Source organism: Epinephelus fuscoguttatus, linkage group LG2 (genome assembly GCF_011397635.1).
Source record: "Epinephelus fuscoguttatus linkage group LG2, E.fuscoguttatus.final_Chr_v1".
Lineage (NCBI taxonomy): Eukaryota > Metazoa > Chordata > Actinopteri > Perciformes > Serranidae > Epinephelus > Epinephelus fuscoguttatus.
In genome coordinates, this window is record NC_064753.1 from 11,569,484 (window position 1) to 11,594,910 (window position 25,427).

The window sequence follows — 25,427 nt, forward strand, 5'->3', positions numbered from 1 at the left end:
CGCACAAACCCTGATTGACAAATTTAATTTATGTGATTGTCAGTTAGGCAGTAAATCAACAGCTTACGGACAGTCTGCCCAGTGACTGTGCTGAGGAATCATAGATTGCATATTGCTGATAATTACGGGTTGTAATTATCTTCTTTAATAATGGTTTGACAGTTGTACATTTAAGAGGGTAAAATCACATGACATCTATTACGTAATGTAGCTCCAACAAAAGTGTTGCCTCGCAGTGATAGCAGTACATTGAAGGCAAAGTAAGTAGGAGTTATGGTCAGAGTCAGTGTTTCAAAGCTGTAGCTGACTATTTATTGTAACAAATAGAGCACTATAATGTTTGGCATCAGACCCTCAGCTTATGGTTGTCAAGCCCACCTTTATACTGATGACGCTATTGTGTATTGTTTTGCTGATTCAGTACAACTGGTTGTGGAAAACCTGCAACTTTCTTTTCTCCAGGAAGTTCTTATTTATGTTAAGATAGGTAAATGCAAACAAAACAAAATGTATGGTTTTCTCAAGATCCAAAAGCATTGACTCCTCTGATCTACCTATCTCTACTGTCAATGGATGGAAGTATTGAAAGAGTTACAGAATAAAAGTATCTTGGCATCGGACTCGATGACAAATTCACATTTAAATACCACATCAGAAATCTTGTTGGCAAATCACAACTAAAGATTGGCTTTCATTTAGAAATAAATCCAGATATCCTTTGATCTGTGGGAAGAGGATTGTTGAATCAACTTCCCTCACAATTTTGGATTATGGGGATGTAATTTACAGATACACTGCTGCCTCCATACTTAGGCCCTTAGATTGTGTTTACCACTGAGCCCTGAGGTTTATCACTGGTAATACCTACAATACTCATCACTGTATCCTCTATGATAAAGGCGGTTGGCCTTCTCTGACTGAGAGGCACAATAATCATTTATATCTGTGTATCTATAAAGGCCTGATCAGAGAATTATTACATCCACGTTACATTGGAACCCATTGGTCCACATTTAACTTGCTCCAGTGACGAGACGGTTTATGTACTTCATGCCAAGACTGATTTTGGAAAGACTGCTTTTAGTATTAGTGCAGCAGATTCATAGAACATCTTGCAAAACAACCTAAAGCTGAAGACTCTTATATCACCTAGCCACTTGAGGATTTTACCTAACAGCTGTCCACTATAGACCTGTAACTGTTTCAATTGATACTTTGTAAGATTTTAATTTTTATTGTTCGATGTCTGTGTTCTTGCTGGGCATCATTGAAAATGAGGATTTTTGTCTTTATTGATTCCCCGGTGATATGGTTGGCTATTGTACGGTTGTCGAAAGAAAATAGTTCCTAGATAAAACTTCTCACAACAAGGTCTGTAGATTATCTTGAGTAACCGGGTCATGATTTCTGGAAAGGGACATTGCTGTTGAGTTTTTAGGTTTACTTTTCTGGCGCATTGAGCACCACACGCCCAGTAGTTCTATTATACTGGGGAGAAGGCAAACACCTTACAGCTTACATCTCCAGTGCTCAAAAACTCACACCAAAACAATTCAGATTGATAAATAGCACTACAGGTAAGAGGAAAATATGTATTGTTGATTTTTGGGTGTACTGTCCCTCTAAATAAAGGTTTGAATGCATGAGTTCAGACATATTATTATTGTGATATGAAACAAAACCACTGCAACTGACTTAATGGAGAAATGTTCTGCTAAGACTCTTTGGTCCAGCTGAGAGCAAGATGAAGTTGGAGCTGGTGGGGGGAGTTTGTGGAGGTCAGCATGGTCAGCATCACAAATGGTGCATGATGAGTCACCAGAGAGTTGATTACCACATTATAAATATCATCACATCTGTGTTTGTTGTCTTGGTGATTTTAAGAGTCAGATGGTATGATTCAGCCGAGAAAGTGTCAGACTGATCTGCTGGTGACACAAACAACTTTCCTTTTCTGTTTATCAAGATGCTTCATTGTCACCATCTTAGATGCAAATGATAACATGCATTTTCCCTCCTTCTGTCTTTCTCTCTCTCTATCTCTCTGCTTCCCAGTGGTCAGCGGGCCTTTCTGTTGGAGAACGTGCCCTGTAACAACCCCAGTTGCCATAGTGTAGGAAGGATGTTTCACATCCACTGGGACCAGTCAGATTTGGGAGCCATCCAAAATGCCATCATGGCAACATTCTTTGACATCTATGAGGACGTGAGTAATTTGTTTTGAAATAATGTTGTTCAGAGCTTGTTTTGGTCAGACATACAGCATACGGCACCATCCTTTCTCCTATTCTTTTTCCTTCCATATCTCCTCCTCTATATGTCCACCTCCTTTGTCTGTCTAAGTAATGCAGTGGCATTTACAATGATACTGGTATCAGATAGTTTGAAATGGTACTAAAGTGACATCCCCTTGTTGAGAATTTCTACAGTATTAAAGAATTTGATGGCAAATGGAGAAGAAAATGAATAAATCTCACAGAGCACAGAAGAATATTTGATTTCTCTAATGCAGAAAAGTGGATTATGTGTAAAGCTTTTTTCTCCACTGACGTCAATAAAATGATTTAAGTTTATGCTTTTCCTTTCATGCTCAGAAGTAATATTCTAGAATTGGACTGAGGACAGAACAATGTCGTGTTCAGTTTAGTGCTTGTTTCTAATCAGTAATGCCATTTAAAGTGCATACAGTGGCTTGTGTGCAAGCTTAATTTTCTCCATTTTTGCCAGCTTTGTGTTTACTAGACAAAGCATTATATTTATCTCTTTTCTTTTTACACCTCTTATATATGCTGTTGTTTTTACACAGTTTTTTTCATTTATGTCAACCTGGATTTCTATCCGTGATGACAATGGCGTGTTCATTTTAAAAAATAATGCACCCCTGCAGAGGTGCAGTACATACTACAAAACACAGACACTGTCATACACACTTGTTACATACATACAATACACACACTCCCACTCCCACTCAGAATGTGCAACTGCAAAGAGTGCAGAAGCTGTATTGCAATCTGCTCTTTGTTCCTGTCTTATCAGAATTAATTATTACTGCTAATGCAGCCTGTCTGTTTAACTCTGCTCTCCTCGCTCTTTGTCTCTCGCTCTCTCACTCACTTGAGAGAGAATTTATAAATGGGGAAGAGAGACGTAGTGAGGAGAAGAAAGGGGGAAGAATAGAGATAAGATAATGCTGGATCAGTCACCCAGTATGTTAGAGGGATAAAAATGTACATCAGAAGACACACACACCATGCTCCCATTGTCCCTTATCTATATGCCTGTCTTCATTTGCAGGGTATATTAGACATGCTGGTTCTAAGCCAGGCAGAGGGCAAAAATGACTTGATCATCCACGCTTTGAAGAACAATTTTGAAGCTGATGCCTACTTCGTTAAAGTGATGGGTAAGTGACTGATTTTCCAAGTAGTAGGAGCTCTGTTCCGTCTCCTCTCCACATGCCTAAACCAGATTATTGGTTGGGGTACATGAAGAAAGAGAAAGACACCATTTTTTTCTTTGTCTTTTTTTTTTAATTGCATAGAGCGAAATGCAACTGAAATTTTGATATTTTATGGCTTTGTGTATTTTTTTTTTTTTACTTTTTACCACAACCACCCCTCCCAGACCAATTAGAATCATTGAACATGAGCAGCTCTTTTCCCAAACTGAGAAACCAGATGGTCATGACTATTATCTGTCATATTAATAAGATTTTTTAGCCTCAAGCTATTCAGCTGGTGGAGAAAACAGCAATGATATACTGTAAATACAGCAAAGTAAGGCACATAGCTCCCAGTCTAGTTGGTGCCACTGACACAAGGAGTGGAATCAGAATAATGGACTACAACTTAAAGTTGATAATGTTTTACTTGTTGGAAAAGCTACAGTAGAATTACTACATATTGTAATGTAAATTTTGTTAAAGCTGGTGAAGGCAGAAATATGAAAAAGGCACGGCAGAATTTAATACACCCTCCTCCTGCAGCTCTTCCTTTTTCCTCTCTGCCATAAGCCCCTCCCACCAGATAACCATGTGCATACACTTATGCTTCATACAGTAACTTAGTGTTCCCTGTACAATGATTTATTTCATCCTATTTCATTGTGGAGCTACACACAGCAAATTTGCTCAGCCCCTTCTTGCTCTACTCTGTCTCTAGCCAGCTAGCCACTGCTACCATCCCTCTGCCTCACTCCTCGCTGCTGTGGGCTGCTTTGCCAGGGGAGAGCAAGGAGCAGCTTGGGACACACACCTTTCTTCAGCACCTGTAGCAGCTTGAATTCAGCCAGCACAAACCCCCCCCAGCACCGGGTGTCACCACAGGCTGGTGGCCAGCAGCACCACTAGGTGTAACCTGTGTAACAGCAGCAACAGAAAGTTTGCTGATCTGGCATGGAGTCTGGGCTGTCTGGTCCTCTTGAGTGGGGGTTTGCGCTGGCTGGATTCCAGTTGCTGTAGCAGCTGTCTCCTGTAGGGAGATGGTCTGTAGCAGCGATGAGTGAGGGGAGACACACTGTGATTTGAGGCTCTAGCTAACATGGTCTCTCCATCTGTGAAACACTTTGCGGATATTGGCACTGAAATGACCTGTGATTGGCCAAAGTCTCCTGTCACACCCAAGATTTTCTAAAGCCTGTAAACAAAGCCAAGAGGAGGTGCAGAAGTCTAGTTTTCTTTCACACCACCTAAATTACAATTTGCTTGAAGTTCTTCAAGGATTTCTGTGACACAGGAAAGAAACTACCAACCCCAGCCTTAAGAGGCAGATACTATGAAGCTTTTTTCTGTTTGCAGTCAGTCTGATATTTCACTTGGATTTTTGTTTGATCTCTGTGTTCCATGTTATTGTGAAGTGATCAAATTATTCTTTGGCTGTGTGAGATTGTAAACTATTACATATTTCACACCAGATTTTCTCAATATAGAAATCTAGCATCATTAGTCGTAAAGTTCAAAGCTGAATGTAAAACTTGTAATTGAATTAATGATTTCCTGTCTTGCTACAGAACACAAATGCCTGTGGTGTACACACCATGTAACCATGAAATCCTGGATTTGAAGCCAGACTGGCACCTTTATTGCATGTCAGCCGTCTTCCTCTCTCCTCATGTAACCTGTCACTTTCCACTTTTGACTGCCTGATGAAGGTGTCAGAAATGCCAGAAAAATAACCTTTATTCTGTCTGTGCAACGAAGATGACTAAACGTTAATTCAGAAGGCATGGCAACCACCGTTTGTGCAATACACTGTATTTCAGTCACACTTTAAACCTGATATTCACAAATGATGTCTGACTAGAAGCAACTGTAGCTTCAGTATTTGCTTGCGATGCTCAGAAATAGTTTTTATATTTTTGGCTCACTGCATTTTCCTTTCAGTTACCGGTAATAGATTTTATTTCTTTTATTGTAACAGCGTTTGAGTAAAAATCAAGACGCTGTCTTTTGAAGTCAAAATGTTGGTACAGCGTCAGTACCTAGTGACATTTGAGGAATGCAAAAATAGTTCCACTCTAGGGTGGGCCTTTGCACAGTTTAATCTGTCACTCCACTCTGCTCATTAGTAGGAGAAAGAGTGTTGTTCATCCCTCTCTGTTTCAGAACAGTTGGTGAACAGTTGTTGTTTTGTCTTGTATTGAAGGGAGGGGCCACAACTTACACACATAAATCATCACCATGCCCTTGTAAACACGCTAGCATACACACTTAACATTCTTACAGTATGTTATCAGTGTTCTTTGCCAAGAACTACATATACAAACAAATTCGACCTTTCTTGTATGCACTGCCTGAGATACACTAAATGGTAATGATGCTCTTCGTTTATTAAAAACACATCAGGATCTCTGTTAAACAGCTGGCTCAGACAAAAACATGAAACTGAAACTGTTTGTAGCAAATACTCACAGTACTACAGTGTTACAATGATGTAAATTAAACAAAACAGATTGATAATACAAAACAAAATGACAAAAACCTGACAGTAAAATGAAGTCATATTTGGAAGTTACAAATATTCAAATAAATGTCAAACTGGCAAAAAAGATTGGCAGCCTGATCAGTCACAATATGTATTTCATGTGAATTTTAGTAGCATTTAGTAATTCCAAGATTGTGTTTGCTGAACTTTGATGGATGATGCTACACTGCTTTTAATGATGAGACTGGAGACTTAGACGAGGATTAGTTGTGTCATACTGAGCTGCTAAAATTGACACAAGAACATCCTCTGTTTGGTCTATTGATTATAGCACTGCTTTTAGCCCACTTCAAGTACTTTCCAGCTCGACTTTGCATTGTTCAAGTTAGTTCCAGGAGGAGCACCTGCAGTTTCATGACAAGGTTAGACTTTTTCGCCGGAGATAAGGTAGAGCCACTTAGCTCGACGCCATTTTGTCCAGCGTACAGAAAGAAGAGCTAAATGACACCCATGATGTCCTGTGTCCTGCCAGTTGCATCTCAGAAGATTTGGTTTGAATGCTCGCTTTAGGTCAATGCAATCTCGGAACCCACCGGTTATCATTTAATGACAATTTATCTTTTTATTAGCTTTTTCTAATTTGTCTGCATTCATACGCAGGTGTCTGTTTATAGAGATTAGCTGAAATGTTGTCTGGACCTGTTTCAAGTTACTAATCAAACTGTAAACAATGACTGGAGTACGGAAGATGAAGTCTTGGCCCAGATATCCACTGGGTTCACCGGATCTCCTGAAATATTGGTCATTGCCCTCAGAGGCTTCATTGTCATCAAACGATGGCCGATGGGTACTGAGATTGGCTCAGTGGAGACTTATTAGTTTAAAAAGATTAAGGCCTTGCACACCATCATGGGTGTTCTTAGTTAATGACTGATTATGCCTTTGCTCAAGTTGAAAATGGGCAGAGCTATCCATGCATACATAGATGTTCATAAGGTCACTAATGTAATAAAAGTAATAAAGGTATAATTTGTAAAATCCCCTCTGTAGGTGTACCAGAGGTGTGCAGAGCCTTTAGTTTTTAGACAATAACTTAAATCACATTTACAGTAATGATCAGATCATCTCCAGATTATATTACTTATCTATAGACAATAAGATCTGTATTCCAAATACAGTCCATCTCGTTTATGTGGATTCTGATACATAGAGGCTCACTGTAGTCTAGATTTTCTCCAGGAGCAGGGGGCTCAACAGCAACAGACTCTGTGGAACGCATTGGGAAGTAGTAATGCCTGTGTTTGGCAGAAAATGCCAAAAATATTAGATATTATTTCATATGTCAAGAGAGAAAAAAAAATGTAAAAGGAAGAGTTGTGTATTTTCAGTTAGCCTGACAGCCTCTGTGTGAACAGCATGTTTGTGTGACCTTGACTCGTCCCCCTTCCTCCTGCTGTAACATGAATTCCTTTTGTGCTGCCTCTCTAAACACTGCTGTTCTTTTCGTTATCCATGTCTTGTCTCACTGCAGCACATCAAACAAAACATACACTGATACACCCGCACCAAAATGCCTGTCTTCCCCCCGACCGATGCAAACACTGTCAGCTCCCCCACTTCTCCTCTTTATTTGACTTCAGTTATTACACATTTGGTTGTGAATATTTCATACATGTTCAGTGTTGCGTTTTCTACGTCTAGCTACGACTAGCAAGCAAACAACAAGCAACCAAAATAAAAATGTATCTGTCAAGTGTTACACCCTGTCGACATTTCATTCCTCTCCCCTGTGAACGGGAGCTCAAATGCAGCTTAATAGTCTCGCACCTCCCGTGAAACCCCCCTGAGGGCAAATTGTTTATTTACCATTCTTTTCAGGCGTCTCTGAGAGCATGGCTGATAGCATTACACTGTAATAAGTGAGACTGAGTGTGCCAACTTCATATTCAGACGTGGCACATTATGTCAGCCAGTGATGTGTCTGTGTAGACAGCCTGATCCAGTCCTCCGATCTGTAAGATGGAATCCTATTTTCTCAAGATGACATCCCTCAACCCTCCCCAGAGCATTATTGAACAACACCCGCTGATGGATTGACTTTGTGTCTGCTTTGGTGTGTGTGTGTACAGTTTGTGAGTGAAAGGTAAGATCCCATGATGCACACGGACTTCCCGGGATAAATCCATCACAGGCTGGCCCCGGACAGCAGCCTTGCCTCTCAGCCTGCCAGAGGCCTGGACTCTTGCTGGGCTTTTCACACTGAGATGACCTGAACCTGTACCGGTCTGACATCTCCTCCTCCCGTGCACCCAACATGTAATAGTTCACTCACTAGCACATTCCATCAAGACTCGTACCTCTGTTGCCATAGGTGCATATATTATTTAGGAGCTGGCTAGAGGGTTTTCTAATACAGCTGCAGACCAACAGAAGATTGGCAGCTAGGATGCCATTCTGTAAAAATAACAAAAGATGTACAAACAATGTATATATAGTATACACACTGTATATATAGGGATGGCAATGCTGGCCTGTGCCTCCACTGTGGTCCAGACTGAAACATTTCAAAAACTATTCAGTGGATTGCCATGAAATTTTAGATAACCATGCTCCCCAGAGGATGCATCCCTCTGACTTTGGTGATCCTCTGATCTCACCTCTAGCACCATCATGAGGGTGACATCTTTGCCTTTTATTAAAGTAGCTTAGCAACTATTGGATGGATTTTTGTGAAATTTGGTGTACTCGTTTATGGTCCCCAGAAGATAATTTGTTAAAACTCCTGTCCTTTCATCTAGCACCACCATCTGGTCCATTGCATTTTGTTTGTTACTTTGGTTTATGACCAAATACCCACAAAACTCATGACATTCCCATCAACCTCAGCAGTACCTTCAGTTTAGTGATAGTTAGCAAATGTTAGCATGTAACACAGTGGACATGATAAACAATAAACATAAATGCCATTGATTTGCTAGCATTGTCATTGTTAGCATGTTAGCATGTTGAAGTGAGCATTTGGCTTAAGTTCAGCCTCACAGAGCTAGCATGGCTGTACACTCGTATTTGAATTGAATACAGGAAATTTTGTGTTTTGCATTTCTTAGTTTTTGCTGTTTTAAAAGATGTACTGGGGGCATCGGTAGCGTAGTGGATAGTGCCGGCACTACAGTGGTTGCAAGTTCACTCTGTCCTGTACATAAAAGGCAAAAAGACAGAAAAAATAAACCAAGGTATGTTTTGAAGTGTAAATTTCATGTAAATTTACACTCCTTCTTGTTAAAGGTTACTAATGCTAACCTTGCAGCTGTTCCAGCTTCTGACATGCAGCAGCATACTGTATGCTAAGTGCTGTTGGCAACAGCAACGGTGCACTTAAATCAACACCACATCAGATGAGTTTGACTCATCTCATGCAGTGCCACTTAATTCAAGCTGGGTGGTGGAAGCCGTGTCTGGTATCCGCTGTTGCATCACCAACTCAAGACTTTTCACAGGTCACCATTTGTTTTAAATCAGTTGTTGAGGTTATTCATCATTGGACATAACCATCCTGCAGCACACTGATGTTCTTGCATTTGTGTTTCGTCCCTCCTCTGTAGCCTTTGTCTCTGACGGGCTCGTGTTAGATTAGATCAGCCCTCTTGATATTTGGCAGCTCCTGATGGGTGAATGACCACCATGTGATTGTGACAACGGCAACCAAGACCCCTCCCACAACTTGAGCCAAGCCAAGTACAAATTATATTAATTCTAATCAGATCACGTTGGGTCTTGCTGCAGTGTTGCAGGTATTGAGTCTATTGTGTCTAATACGCAAGTGAGTCCTAGCAAACTCGAAATAAGCTGTGATCATGTGTTGCGCCATAATCATCAGCAGTAAAATGTGTTTTTTGTTTGTTTGTTTATTTTTTTATAAGCAGAGTTTGAATTCTAAATTGCAGAGAAAATATTTTGCGACTGTTTTTGAACACAGATACAAATCGGTTAATATACAGCCAGTGCAGGCGATCACTCTCCATTAGGGTTTGTTTGGGTCAGCCACATTGGGATCAGATCTAATTATCATCAGGTCTGTCTGGACTGGGTGTCAATTAGAATTGAGTCTCTTTTGAAAATTCTGGCTCAGGTGTAGGTTGGTCTTTCCCCGGTCCATTTTGGACCCGATCACTGAACCCCATCATTGAAGAGACATATACATTTTGTTCACATTTATATTTTGTTCATTCATGTGGCATTTTGGGTTTTCCAGGAACATAGAGAGGACATGCATGGAGCTGTTAAGTCTTACACAAAGCAAAGTGGTTCCACTTTAGCTGTAAGACACAATGAAGCACAAATTGGTTGCAGGGTGGACAGATGGATGGATGATTACTGCTGAGGAGCGAGGAGATGGGAGAAATCATAAACTCCCAAATTAGAAAGAAAGATAAAATGATGGGTGACGGGGAAGAGAGAGGGAGGGGGTATCGCTGCATGAGCATCTCAAAGTGTGTGTGTGTTGGGGGGGTGGGGGCAGATGAGAGAGAGTGGCAGGCAGAACTGTATGAGTTGATTAGTTTCCTGCTCACTTATTAGGATGCAGATTAGCTGCATTGAGAAACATCTGGGAGCTTTTCTCAGGCCCACATACTGCCTTCTCCTCTCTCCACTCCTCACCTCTCCTTTCATCTCTTCTCCTCCTCTACCGAATTCAGCTCTCTTCTTTCCTCCTTCCACATTTCCTCCGCTCCTCTGCTCTCCTCCCCTCCCCTCTCCTTTTCTCCCATCTTTTCTCATTGCTGACTCTCTCATTTCCTCCCCTCTAACCCTCTCCAGCACCTGTTTTTATCTTGCTCTCACCTCTCCTCCTGCCCTCACCCTGCCTTCACTCCTCTCTTGTTTCTCTTCGGAAAATGTTTCCTGTCCTCCCGCTTCCTCTCCGCCTCTCTCAGTCTGTCAGTCAGAGCTGTCTTTTATTCCCTCTTTTCATTTCATTCAAATGAGAACGAGGAGATTTACATGAAGTCATTCAGTGTGGCTCTGTCGTCCGGAGGAGGATTTGACTGGAGGCTGTATATTCAGATTGGTGTGAATACTTTTCCAGTGTCTGCTGCAACACACAAAGATGGCTGAGTGGGAGCGCCCGCTCCCATGTTTGTCAAAATAGCATCCTGCACCAGCTTATGTTGACAGTTGAAGCCATCATGGCTCTGTCTGCAAATATGACAACAAGCAAGCTATACAGCGCATTATACGACATGTTACAGACATTTATTCATCACTTACTCGGAGCAGTAATTCATATTTCTTGTTTTAGTACAGTATCTTCTCCGCCCTCTTCTATAACATTTAGGACAGGCCAATTAGCAAATTATGGGTAGTGGATTCAAAGATGAAAACAACCACGAGCACCCAATTTTGAATTATATTATTTGATTAATGACTCTGAAAGCTGATTAAATCTCCTCAAAATAATTTTGCTGTGCAGCCATTGGCAATACCTCTAACTAAAGCAAAGTCCCACTGAGTGTAGCAGGTCACAACAAGTGGAGGGAAAGTGCTGTCTGTAACATTAGCCTTCATGACCCAGAGCTGCAGGCCAGTCAGCTGTATAAGACAGCTGACTAGAAACTGACCATGTTGTCAGAAGTCCACAAACTTCTATGTGTACAACATTTTTGTCATTCATATATTCAAAAAAAGGAGGGACATTCTCCCTTTTGAGTCTTGGATAATTAGGATTTAGATTATGTTGTTTGTTTTTAAATGTAGTATATCTGATGTGCAATTTTCCTGTGCAGGTTTTGAGAAAGCACATTTGATCATCGAACAAAAAAAAAGATTGCACTGCTGTAATTTTGCTGTAATGTGCTGCCAGCCAAACACCACTTTGGATGAAGAGAACATGTTCTCTCTAGACAGCTAGCCTCTGTGAGGATGTTAAACTTTATTCTAATTGATATAGCTAATTAACATGGTGGTCATATTGCATTTGTAGCGTTCATCCGAAAGTGAAAAACTGTGGAAGCCACTGCCAGCTGTTCAGGGGTAGTGGGCATACAACAATGCTATAATGATGTGACCCAAAGTGAGCGCTGAGCAGGCAGGGCTTCCTCAGGGAATTGAATCCCCACAGTGGTGCAGTGCCTTGTCTTACTTACACTTGGACTAGACAAGACAATAGCCGTTAAAGTATGTCTAATGAGGGCGGATAGGGATATTTTTTTTAGTTTTCAGTCAGGCACACATGAGGAGAGCAGTTTTGCAGGAGACATTCTGTTAAGTAATGATTAAATGTCCTTTTTTTATTGCAGAGCTTTCATTGTAAGATCCAACTGTCTAATGCTACGTAGGCTTTTATTTACCAGACAGAAAAGTAGAATCTGTGCAGTACATAGCTTTAAACAATTTCCCCCTGGGGATTAATAAAGTATTCTGAATCTGAATCTGAAGTACATGCTGTACACACCATCAGGAACAATACTGTGTATTATCCTTGTAACACGGATAACAAAGCCATTAGCAGGTGGTCATTTCTGGAGTTGCTATGTTAAGACCAGATGTCAGCTCACTGTCACTCACAGTGTTTGTGTCTGATGGTGTGTATGGGGGGAGAGGGGCTGTGTTGTGCCTGTGTATGTCTATAAGCAGCCCTGGAGTCAGCAAAAGCAGCCTGAGGACAATGAGAAGTGATGAGCATCTCGGAGCAAATGCTGCTCAGTTGTCAGATTGTTGTGTTTGTGTGTTTGCATGTACAGCGTGGGTCTGCTTAACTCTCGTTGACTCGCACTCATAGCCACTAGCGTTGACATGGCACGCCATGTTTTCCCGTCAAGGTCTGCTCATCGCATTTTGCTCTTTATGTATGTGTGGGCCTGTATGTGACGTCAGCTGACCCAGCAGCTCAGGACTGCGTTGTGACGTGTGCATGTGGTTACCATGGCTCCCTGTAGTTTCTTTTTATAGAGTGGCAATGACGACGCAATTACAGGTGAGGCTCCAACTAGATAAATCCAATCTCTCTCTCACACATCAGGCATACATGTTAGATAGTGTAGGGATCTGAAGCTGAGGTTATAAACAATATAATGCTGAAAATGACATTTCAGCGTCTATTATTACACAAACAGAAGCAATAACTTTTGAGTGCAGTTACAGAAATTAATTTCCCATGAAATTACCTCCATATCTGTAGCAAATTATGAGGCAGACCTATTCAGCTGGCTGCCCGCGGGCCACATCCAGCCCAGAAGCAACTTCTGAATGGCCCAACATACATAAATATGATATACTGGTATTACAAAATATATAAACTGCATAAAGTGTCATGAGGAAGCTTGCGAGTGAGCCATCAAGCTAGCTCTCATCTCTGTTGAGTTACACATGCACAGTGCATGATGTATGGTTGTGTGTAGTGATGCCAGCAATCTTGTCTTTCACAAATCAACACTTTCTCGTGTGATACAGTTCAGGCCACACTCAGTAGCTTTTCAAAACCTCCAGTCAAATGGTTAAAAATACAGCCTTTTTCTTTTCCTTAACACTTTTCCTTGACCTTAATGGAAACTATCATGTGGTGAGGTGTGTGAGAGGGAGAGAGATCCTGAAAGAGAGAGATAGAGAGTGTTACTGGTTACTGTTATTGCCACTTAGTACAGACCAAATCCAGACCAGTTGACTTTGTAAGTGCATGGTCCTGCTATAAGGGTACAATGTTTGTAGCAGGCATAAGAAGAACTTTAAGTAAGTGTTTTGATTTGTTATGTGTATGAAATGTTTGCATCATGGCTGTGCATTTTTAATTCAGAACATTCAATTTCAAAATAGAAATAAAAAAAAATCCTACTCTCACATAAACTACAATACCGGAAGTTTGGTAGTATTTTAAATTTAGATTAGTTTTCTAAATTAGTCTTTAAATATTTAACACTATAGGGATATAGTGATTTAGAAAGCAGGCATTTACAACCCAGCTGATGAAAGCACAAACCTAATTCAGGTTTTATTTTCTGCCAGGTTTCATGCTTTTGCCTGCTATTCAGTAGAAAGACACGTCAAATAATTGCTTGGGCATGTCAGTGAGTGCTTAAAATAACTCATTAATATTTGATGTCAACACCTAAAATGTCAGTAAATTCATTTCAAACTTGGCAGGCTTTAACGGGAAACATTTATTTTACAGTATATACGAAATAATAACTCTTGTTCCCACATTCCTGAAACTTGTACACAGCATGTCTGGCTAGTTCCAGTAATAACACTAAAGCATACTACGCCGATGAGATTTTAGTGGTGAGAAATGACCTGATTTTTAGTGTCCCAGACCATAAACTGGCAGCAGGGATAAAGAACACAGCCCCCTCCTTCCCAATAATGGCAGTATATTACTAAGTGATGCATTTTCATCCAAAGCCATCAGCGTGTCTCATCTGTTAAATCTGAGTTACGGCAGCTGTCACCAAGCTGTCACTGAAACTCAACAAGGCCCAACATACTGATCCCACTGTCGTTTGATCATGAAACTTTACTTTTGCTTTTCATTAAACCAGCCAAAAAACCCACACTGTAAACTGTGCTTCTGTTAACCAGATATTTTATTTTTTTTAGAAAGCAGGTATTCTCCCACACAGTTTGAGAATGGCCAGTGCATTATTTAAACTGGCTGGATTAGAAGTAAGTAGCTAATTGGGATGCACTGGTTAATCTCGCGCAGGCCAGTTAATCACTCCTCTGAGGACGTTAGTCTCTTAGCAGGAGGCCAGCGCTCTGTCTGTGTATTCAGCAGTGTTTGAGAACCACACAGCTGGATTCCCATGGCAACTGGCCTCATTTGTCCAGTTTAAAATCCCTGCTTGTGAATCAGCACAAAACTGTCAAAACATCCTGACACATACGTATATATTTATATATTTGATCAAGAATCCCACTGTGCATACCTAAGGGTTTCAATGCTTATGAATCACTTGATGTGCATATCTATCAACTCTGTGCTGGAAAGGATATGTCCTTGAGATATTAAATAGATGTGTCCTTTATGAGATATTAAACATTTTCCACCCATCACTGCTGTGATTTAAAAAATAACCTTATTTCAGACTTAAAACTAGGTTTAACTCTAGTTCTACCACTAAACTAAATCGCAAATCTTAGAGTCCATTTTAGATGTTTGGAAACTAAATCAAAGCCCTAATCTCTAATGCGATCAAGCTTCCTGATTTTTCTGGAGGGCCAGATATCTGCCTTTACTTTCCTGTTTTTGTTGCAACATTGTGTGTACACAATTTATATTTTCTCATGTATTTTTTCATATATACTGTCAGTATTTTTCTCTATTCCATGGCCACAGTCACACGTGGGTTATTTTGCTCACAGAGACTGGCCATTTTCAGTAACACACCTAAAACCACTGCTCAAGAAATGCTGCTCACTGGCTGGTTCATTGTCACAATGATGAAAACACACATACGGTCCCACACAGACTACACAGAGCAGTTCATCCTCCACGTTATTAGGTTAGTCCTGTGAAGGGGCTGCCATCAGTCTTAATATTACACTAGAAAATAGGCTAGCCTGGTCCCACAGAGGGTGTATGGGCTGTACCAAGTGTGTGTGTGTGAGAGAGAGAGAGAGAGAGAGAGAGAGAGAGACTGCTATATTGGCAAGAGACAAAATCTGTTCCCCACTGGATGTGCGAAAGCTATTCCGGGGATCTTGTTTTGGCCATGGAGGAGCTGTTATGTGCTTGTTACATGTCAACCAAGGATTGAAGTATGGAGAACAAAGCGGCCTCACAGAAGAAACACTCGATTTGAGTTTCCTCCTCTCTCTTGAGTGTAGTTACTGACTTGCCTACACACACACTCACACACGAATGCCCACCCCAACTCATCCACTTCCTGGAGCGACGGCGTGCCCACTGAGTTGTGAAGGACTTCTGCATTCATGCAGTTTATGTCTGTCTTTTTCTCTCTTCCTTCTCTTTATGCATCAATGAGTTCATGCCATGGAATTCCTAATGTAGCATGCGTGTGTGTCCCCTCTCACTGGTAACATTTATTATTTTTTCCATTGACACACATACCTTGCATTTAAGAGAGTTCAATGGCTGTGTTAAGACTAAAAGTGCCTCCTTTTGGTTTTGACTCAGGCTTTATTGGGTGTTTAACATTTGGCAGGAAATAAAAAGGAGAGAGAAAGTTTGACATGAGGCTAGGGCGCTCTGACAGTGTTATTGCCATGGGGTGCCAAGTGTGATTTAGCTTTATTACATTCACACTGGAAATTAAAATGTTTCTAAAATGTGACATTTTGTTTTCAATCACCTAATCACAGATTGCCATTCAAATTAATTTCTCGGAAGTATGCCAGTGTAATTGACACTTAACACCACTTCTCACTTGTTTCCCACCAAGAGAGTATCCTGACAATCAATTTCAGACATACAGTATTTTCATATTTAAGCTGTGTGACATTATTTGGTCCTCTTGGTTCTTTCATACACTGACATCTCTCTCTCTTTCCCATTTGGGGATACATTTCACATCAGTCTTACACAAGATGTATTATAAAAGTTCCTGCCAGATTAACATTAACAATGACAGATGTTCACAGTTTGTGCTATTGCCCACAGGCCACCAAGGGCTGTAGAGACTGTGGTAGTGTAATTTTAGTTGTGTCATGTTTTTTAGCTTACCTGTTAACCACACAAGTACAAGAGAAAAAAACTGTTGAAGTTAAAATGAGTATTCTCTAATTTGTGAGAACAGAATGTAATGCACTAAATAGGCTCTCTCAAAGGAGTAGTTCTCTTTAAAAACAGACAGAAACAGTTCATTTACCTCACTGAACACCAGAGCTGCCGATCTACCACTGCCTTAATCAATTATTTGTGTTATTGTGTGACTTTGGTGTTTTAAAGGTTTAGTTTGGATTCAGTTAAGTCAAACAATAAACAAACAAACTACTGATTGAGGCAGCTGTAGACCAGCAGCTCCTGTGTTTGTTGAGGTAACATTACTGTTTATGTCAATGGAGTCTGGCTTTGAAGCAAGCATAGAAGTTTCATGTTGAGTTGAGTTCATCAGAAAGGACAGTTTGGGACGTACTGAGCATACCACTGGATAAATGAGACTTCAGTTATACCGCACAAGTTGTGAGATTTTGTTAATGGATGTATTGGTATAGTTTTGCTGTTTTTAAATGTGGACTGATTTTACTGTAACAAGATTTTTTTCAATTTTTGGATTCTTTTTTCACCGAAGGTATGCGAGAAAACAAGGGTAACTAACATTACCTTTGTCTAAATGAGTGATAGGATGTTCAATATTTGACCTTTCTCCAGTACGAAGCCAGGGCTGACCTGCCTGCAGCCTGTGAGGCCACTCAGACGGTGTCAAACAATGTCAAAATACGTCCACTAAAAGTGCATTTTTTCCACACAGATAGGCTCGGATTGTTAGTATAATTATCCAACAACATAACGGAAACGAGAAATGAACATCTGTCTTTACCTTTAGCTGGATTCGGACATGTTCCTCTGCCTGTTGCTGCTCCCTCTCTCTCCTCGTCCGCTCTTCAGTTTCAATGAGCTCTGCCTCCGTGTTCGTCCGTGTACTCTGTGTTCAAATAAATACGGGCGGTCATCAAATTCAAATGACTCATCCAGATCTAGTTGGTCAAATTCGGACATGTTTGTTGTGGCAAGTCAAAACACTCACTCAGAGACTGAAAGTCTGGCTCTGAAATCGTGAGATTCTTCTTCTTCTTTGGTGTTTTACTATACAGTCTATGGTGTTTTGCAGCAGTTGGTCTCACGAGTTGTTGCAGGAATTTACTGCTGGAGCGAGCTTACAAATACGACTGTTTGGAGTAGTCATGGCTGAATTTTTACCCGATTTTGACGAACTGGATCTGGATGAGCCATTTGAATTTGATGACTGCATTAATTTGTATTTATTTGCACACGGAGTACATGGAGTACACGGACATACACAGACGCAGAGCTCATTGAAGAGGGACGAGGAGAGAGATAGGGAGCAGGCAGAGGAAGTTTTTTGACGTGCCACAACAAATATGTCCAATTCCAGCTAAAGGTAAACACAGACGTTCATTTCTCCTTGACATTATATTGTCGGTTAATTATACTAACAATCTGAGCCTATCTGTGTTAAAAAAAATGCACTTTTAGTGGACGTATTTTGATGTTGTTTGATGCGGTCTGAGTGCCCTATTATTTAATATAGCACGCGTGCGTTCACAAGCTGCAGGCCAGTCAGCCCTAGCTTCGTACTGGAGTAATGTCAAATACTGAACATTCTATCACTCATTTAGATAAAAGTTGATCGGAAAAGGGCCCAGGTTAAAAAAAACTTTAGTTCCCCTTTAATAAATTCACTATAATGCGGGTGTATAATTTATATACTAATGGTCCTTTAGGGATGAGTGAAGCGTGCCTTTAATGGATGAGGTTCTATAGTTTGGGGTTTTTGCTCTGCTAGGGTCTTATGTTTTATGTCTTATGTTCTCTTTCCCTGTTACCCCAAATGAGGCTGACTTCAGACAAATGACAGTCTAATCCCTCTGCATTATTGATTTACAGTGTCAGTGACAGTGATGCCTGTAGCCTGACCCCAAACAGTATGAAATTCAAACAAGCAATGAATAATCTCATCCCTTAGATGTATTGATCATCTATGTCCTTCATAGATGACTTTAGTCTAAAGTCTGTGATGTGTTGATGTGGTGTTTGCTCAGAGTTGATGAGCAGTATAATTACATGCAGGGTTGTGTCTGACCACTTTGGTGCATTAGGGTCAGACTTTCACTGACAGTACTAAAGGCTTTGATCTCATAAATAGTAAAATAACCTGGTGATTTTTTTTTTTTCCTAAGTTTTATTCAGTTTAACTCAACTTCTGGGGCACTCGAACAGCCAGAAACAGCCTTGGGCTTTGGGCACTAACTGCAGTCATTTCAGAGATTTCTCTCTCACATACATTATACTCACAGTGAGTAAATATACAGTACAAAGCCATCACTGTAGTTTTTACAGTCTCATTAGATGATCAATGATCTGTGGTCACTGCAGGCCTGTTTTGATATCCTTGACTTGAAAACATTTTGTAGCCTTGTTGTTTACAGTTTTCTAGAATACCTATGTGATTTCGGAACACGCTTTGAAAAGCAATGTTAAATTTCAACAACAAGAGCCTTGATAAGAAATGAAAGTGTTTTTCCCTGATGAAATTAAACTGAAACCTGTTTATCAAGAATGTTAAATAGCAGCATAAATGCAGTGTGGTCAGTCAGGGTCAAGGAACACATGTTTGTCTTTGATGGGAGCTCCATTTGAATTCCGCTTCAGGCATATAATTAATAAGCTTGTGAACTTCAAAGCAACAAATTTGCCCTTGCCACATGTACGCCATTTCTTTTTAAATCCAAGCTTTAAAAGAAAAAAATCATCTTGTTTATTCACACAAAGTGATGGCAGAAGGGTTACCAAGTACAGGGCTCAGAGTACAAGAAAATGACGCAATGCAGTCCTTAACCCCGGACCATCAATGCATTTGCATTCCACATTGGCATCACTGGTCACACTTTCGTTGGATAATCTAGTGCTACAGTGATGCTGCACATGAGCACAGTGCTTTCAGCATGTTGATGTTTGCCAAGTTAGTTTATCGTATTAGCAGGTTAACATTTGCCAATTTACCCTAAGGGGGACCCCTTATATTTGACTATAAAACAGTTAGATTTAGGGATGCACCGAATATTCGGTAACCGAATATATTCGGCCGAATATTGCAAAAAAACACATATTCGGTATTCGGTGGAATACCGTATATTTCCAAATAGTCGCCCAGTGGCAAATAGCCGCCGGGCACCTAATAGCCGCCGGGGGTTTGACCCCATTTTGCGTATTAAACACCGGTCCAATTAAATGTCCGGGCAATTATTTCCTCATTCATTGCCTCATGGCTGTCCCTCCTTGAGGGACTGTTTGCGCTTTTACACACGGGTCGGTGGTGAAGTGGTGCACATGACTCGTGCTACGGACGGACGGATGGACAGACGGACAGACAGCCACATATCTAAAACAGGTAATACATCTGGCTACATCTTTCCCACATCAAATATCCGTGATCGCCTTAATCCACATGCTTAAAAGCGCACACAATTCCGTGTCCTCTCACCGCGGATGCTGTGATTTGATGGCCCGGTACTCATTGTTGCCCACTCTTAAGAACCAACAATAATAATAATAATAATAATAAGCTACTGTGGGCCATGCCTTTTAATAAAATTACCAGAAGAGTTCGCTGAAAAACAGGTAATGTCAGCCTGAATTACTCACGTGCGTCCCCAGTGAAAATTGCTGACATGCATGGGGGAATACAGCTTCTACAGGCTCGCCATAGCTTAATATCAGGACTCAGGGACCAGAATTCGGGATGGCGGACCGTCGGAATGGTGATATTTCGGTGTGGTGGCCTGTAACGGTTAAATGGCCCGTTCAGTTGGTATTCGGATAACTGGGACTTTACTGGTATAATGCAATAGCACCACCCAGCGGTGAAACCTGTGTACACAAAAAAAATGACCCACTCTAAATGTTTAGAGATTTTTGTACATGAACTCACCCCTACATTATACAGTATTTTTGCACTAAAAAACACACTGGACAGGAACTGTAACCAAATAACGGCCTGGTACAGGTTGGTGCAAAAAAAATAAAAGCCTTGAGCAAATAGCCCCTGGTTCTTTTAAATGCCTGGGGTCAAAATCGATTTTGTGAAATAAACGCCCAGGCTACTATTTGGAAAAATGTGGTAAGTGAAAAGCAAGGCCGAATAATAGCGGTGTGTTTTCAGTCAAACAGCGTGTGGTGATGGACGGAGTAAAATGTCGGCAGTGTGGCGATATTTCCAAGTGTTGGAGTGATAGAAGAAAAGCAGTTTGCAAAGAATGTAATACTGAACTATCTAGAGTAGTGTTGCAGGGTATACTGGTACCAACCGTAGACCATGGTACTAAAACACCACCGTACATATGACACTATATTGTTGGAGTACCGTAGTACTACGGTACCTCAGGAACCACTACTGTGGTCAGCCCACTCTGACATCTCTCCACTTAGTGCATGTATAGGTCCAGTTTGTGCATGTGTGTGTTCGGACCTGTGTGTAATTGACAAACAGAGTGAAAAATTGAATTTCCCCTCGGGGATCAATAAATTATATAAAATTAAAAAATTAAAATTTAAAAATTAAAGTTATTATTCCATCAGGCAACATTAATGTAATGAAATTCCCAAATGATAATATGTCCAGAACTACAAAAGTAAACCTTATGGTCATACTAAAGAAGAGGTCTAATTATCACCAATGTCAGTGGGGTTCAACCTTACAGGACCAGATTTTATGGCAATTAATCAAACAGTTGTTGTGGTATCAGTCAGGACATATGTGGTGGACAGACCAATGAGCCGGCAGACAGGCATCCTAAATCCTAAAAATAATTAACAAGTGTGCAACATGAAAAGTACGCAGGAAGAAAAGGAAGGTTCTTATCTAACATTCATTTGATTTATTAATTTTATTGTCCTTGCTAATCCAAATGTTTTAATTGTCCATTGTAGATATCTGTCACAAGTGAACAACGTAGAGAAGGATGAGATTTGTGTGATGTGAATGGCTCCCTTCACTTCACAGGTGTGCAAGTGGATAAACAAATAGACTTGCGTGGGTTGTGTATTGACACAAGCATCTCTGAGATGTTGTGAATTGACACATTTGTAGAAACAGAAGCGTATTTGTCCGTTAGACAACACTCCAGAAGTGTTTCATAAAACACTGTCGATGCTGATTGCCATTTGGGCCCACTGTATGTAAGCCTCTCCTAATAGGTATTTTTCACTAATTCTTGATGGTGTGCTGCACAGGTCTATAATTATTCTGAACAGTGTTGAAGTATGAATAGACAGACCACGGTGATGAGTGAATCTGGAGCTACGGACAAGAATGAATTGTGATTGAATGAATGGATGAATGGAGATCATGCAACAGGGGACATTCCACAGTTTATTGTGAATATCAGAGTAACATCAGGGTCCCCTGTCACCTGCCGAATCTCCACATACTGTATTCTAGCAACCCATTATAAAGAGCCTTTATATAACAGCAAACCCTTCACAAAATAATTACACTGCTCACTTTTGTTCAGATGGGTTATTGAGGCTATGTGTACAGTAAATGTTTGTGATTAACATTTTTGTTGCAAATTATTGCTGAACAATCCAATACAGAGGCTTCATCCACCCACTGCCTGCATGATGTAGCCAGGGGCACTGTGATGTTCCCTTTGAATAGGTGCATTGAGTTTAGCTGCTGTTTAGTACAGCACTGGGTGCAGACCTTATTAACAGAGTATTGGGCTTCAGCATGACTCCATCAGGCAAATCAAGGCAACCTAGACCCAGGACCCCATTAGTATGCTAATAAAGTCACTTCTCTAATGACTGATTAGCAATTCAGCGGATTTTGTCCTCGCTCCACTTGTACACACAAATAAGTGAAATGCTTTCTTAGCGTGCACATATACGTGCACACGCAACGTTAATAGCATGCACATTTATTTTTTATGTTTCTCATCGCTGGCAATTTATTTCTAAACCTCCCTCTCTCCTTTCTTTGGTTGTTTGTCTTGTCCACATTCAAGTAGCACAAAGAAAAGATCATTCAATTACATGAAATATACTGTGAACGTGAGGAACACTTAAGCACAGTTAATACAAGTTTGATTGTTTTTATTTCAGCTCGCAGCTCACAGTGGAACTTGAGTCATTGTGCAACAAAAGTTTATTTTCTTTTCGAGTGTGACCGCTTGGCACATGTTGATATGGTGGCCCTTAGGGTACAGCAACAGCACCATCACCATCACTTGTTCTGCAACAAAGTGTGTTTGTTGGACATGTAACACATGCTCAGCAACATGATCTAACTCTGGCATCTCTGTCTTCCTCAGTGCTCAGCGGCCTCTCAGACGATGTCAAGGTAAGAAATCTGTCTTTGTTTTTCTGCTTTTGTAATGACAGCATCAGAAAGTAAAACTGTTTCTTATCTGTCTGCCCACTGACCAGTCTGACCAGGTGTGTTTGTCTGGGTGTACTGTCTCGTACCTATTGCACTTATCTTCCCATGCATGCATACATCTTTATCTTCCTCTAGAGTCTGTACTCAGCATTTTTTTTTCAGCAGGAAGAGAGAGATTAGAATATCCTGACTGCTGGCCAAACTTTACGTCTATAGGGAGGATCAACTTTATATTCAGGAAATTAGGGAAGGGGATTTGAATGGGTGATGTGTTTTTTAAGCTCTAAGGCAGTTTAAGCTCCTCTTTATATGTAAAGTGCCTATAGTGCAGCCAAAAAAAGTACAAAAAAGGAAAGCACAAAATAAATGAATTTTGTTTTTATGCGATAAATGGCGTATAATATCTACCTGTCCATATCCCTCCGTTTTTTCTCAATGGAAACAAATAACAGACTTCATAATACAAGTCTGTCGCCATATTTACTGTGTTGTATCTCATGCCATTCATTTTACTTGGCATTTTCCAATAAAATATCAGTGTAAGATATTTTTTTTTTAATACAAGGGCAAATAAATGCCAGGTGTATCTGTTTTCCAGCTCCTGTCCTTGTAGAAATATTTTGGGGTTGGTTGCTTCTTGTTGTCTCAGGGACACTTTGACAGTAATGGCCTCTGCTGAGGCTGGGTTTGTACTCATACTTTTATAACAAGTATCTGTTTGTATTGTTACCATCTGCTCACATTCTGGAAGAGGTATCCAAGGCTTCACGTCCGCATGACAAGGCCAGACAGTGCCTATCAGTTTGATTCAGAAAAGCTTTAACAAAGTTCACTAGGGCCTTTCAAAGCGCTCCCTCCGTGGTCTTAAGCTCCATTTGTGATGTTAGAATTTTAACAAAAGCTTGGTCAAGAAAACAGTATCCATACATGCTTGAAAGATACAAATACTTAAATGTACAAACTCAGAACAAACAACGACAAAAAATACACAGAAACAGTGGTAACAGCAAAGGATGATTTTGAATTACTCCTTTAAAAGATATCAAATCAGCAGATTGAAGGCTGTTGAAATTGTGATCAGACAAAGCAATTACACCACCTCACCAGCTGTTCATACTGAAAACAGCTTTGCATAAAACTGCTGATGGGTACGTGTTGCTTCAGATTCTGGAGAGAAGACGCAGTCCAGGAAGGCCAGTTTGATTAATAGATCTTCAGTTTGAGGGCTTCATCAGAGATGCCAAAACATTTCATTTCATTTTCATTTTATAAGCCACAGCAGCAGTTATTTTATCCTCCATCTCAACAGTCACAAAGTAAACAGCAAAAATATGCCATTCAGGTTATAAAGTGATCCTCATTGAATGTGCCCTTGCATGTTTTTGCATTGCTGCAAAAATAAAGCTAGGTTCAACTGTTTTGTCAGATGACCCTGCATCTTTTGTTTGTTTTGTTTTTGTAGGATTGCTCTGCGTCAGCACCTTTCCTTTTATTCAACACAGCCTCCTTGAAATGTTTTTCTTAGAGTGCTAATGTTGGTTGAGACACAGCCTCACTACTAGGTCCCTCATAAGAATAAACAACCCAAAGTTGAAATTAGCCAAGCACCATAAACAGTGTTCTACTCTATAACATTATCTGATGGCTGTAGCTATTAGTTAAATTGCAGAATAAGACCTCTTTCAGACAGCAGATGTGCGTATGTCACAGGTCTGTTGGACATGCATTGGACCCATTCATGAGACAGCTGCCCCCCTGCTTGTTACTGTCAGCAAAGACTTGTCTGCATTGCAGTTCAGACATTTTACTGATAAACCTGAGAATTACACTGAGCTAATAACCAGTTTCATCTCTCTGTCTGTCCTTGTGCACTTTTCCTGTCTCTTAATAGTCTACACATGCACACTTTCCATTTGTCAGTCTCGCTCTTCTTTCTCCTTTGCTCTGTCTTTGTGGGGAGTGGGTTAAAAGACATTTAAATGTTGGTGTCTTTGAGTTAATTTTCGTTCCTGGTAGCAGTGCCAGTTCACCAAACCCAGACAGTCTCTGAACTGTATCCCAGGGTTACTCATACAGATAGAGTCATGATGACTCACAACTCGCATCATTGTCTTGGTTTAAAGGCGACATAAGGTTTTGCATGTAAAGCATACAATGAGCTCTTTTGGAGTTAGAGGGATACTTTGTAGATTTTTAACCAGCTCTGTGTCATGACTTTATGTAGTGTGTGTAAATTAACTATGGTAAACTTTCCTCCATCTTACTAGCACCCAGATCTCCTTGCTCAGCTCTCAGCTCAAATCCACCAGATTGTCAGCAGCTCAAGGGCTGTTCTTCAAATTGCAGATTGCACATCTTCGTTTTCGTATGCCGGCCACCACGGACACAAAGAGAAGTGGATTGAGAGTTAAAGCCTCCCCGCTCCCTTTCT

General features: G+C 40.5%; 1 protein-coding gene across 1 annotated transcript in view; it reads left to right on the forward strand.

Moving 5' to 3' along the window:
* The window catches only part of itfg1 (integrin alpha FG-GAP repeat containing 1), a 181,890-nt gene that overhangs the window by 106,153 nt on the left and 50,310 nt on the right, over positions 1 to 25,427 (forward strand). Inside the window, exons 11-13 of the mRNA XM_049602359.1 lie at positions 2,056 to 2,206; positions 3,295 to 3,403; positions 22,929 to 22,957. Of these exons, the coding sequence (XP_049458316.1) occupies positions 2,056 to 2,206; positions 3,295 to 3,403; positions 22,929 to 22,957 (289 nt within the window). The remainder of the gene's footprint in view (positions 1 to 2,055; positions 2,207 to 3,294; positions 3,404 to 22,928; positions 22,958 to 25,427) is intronic.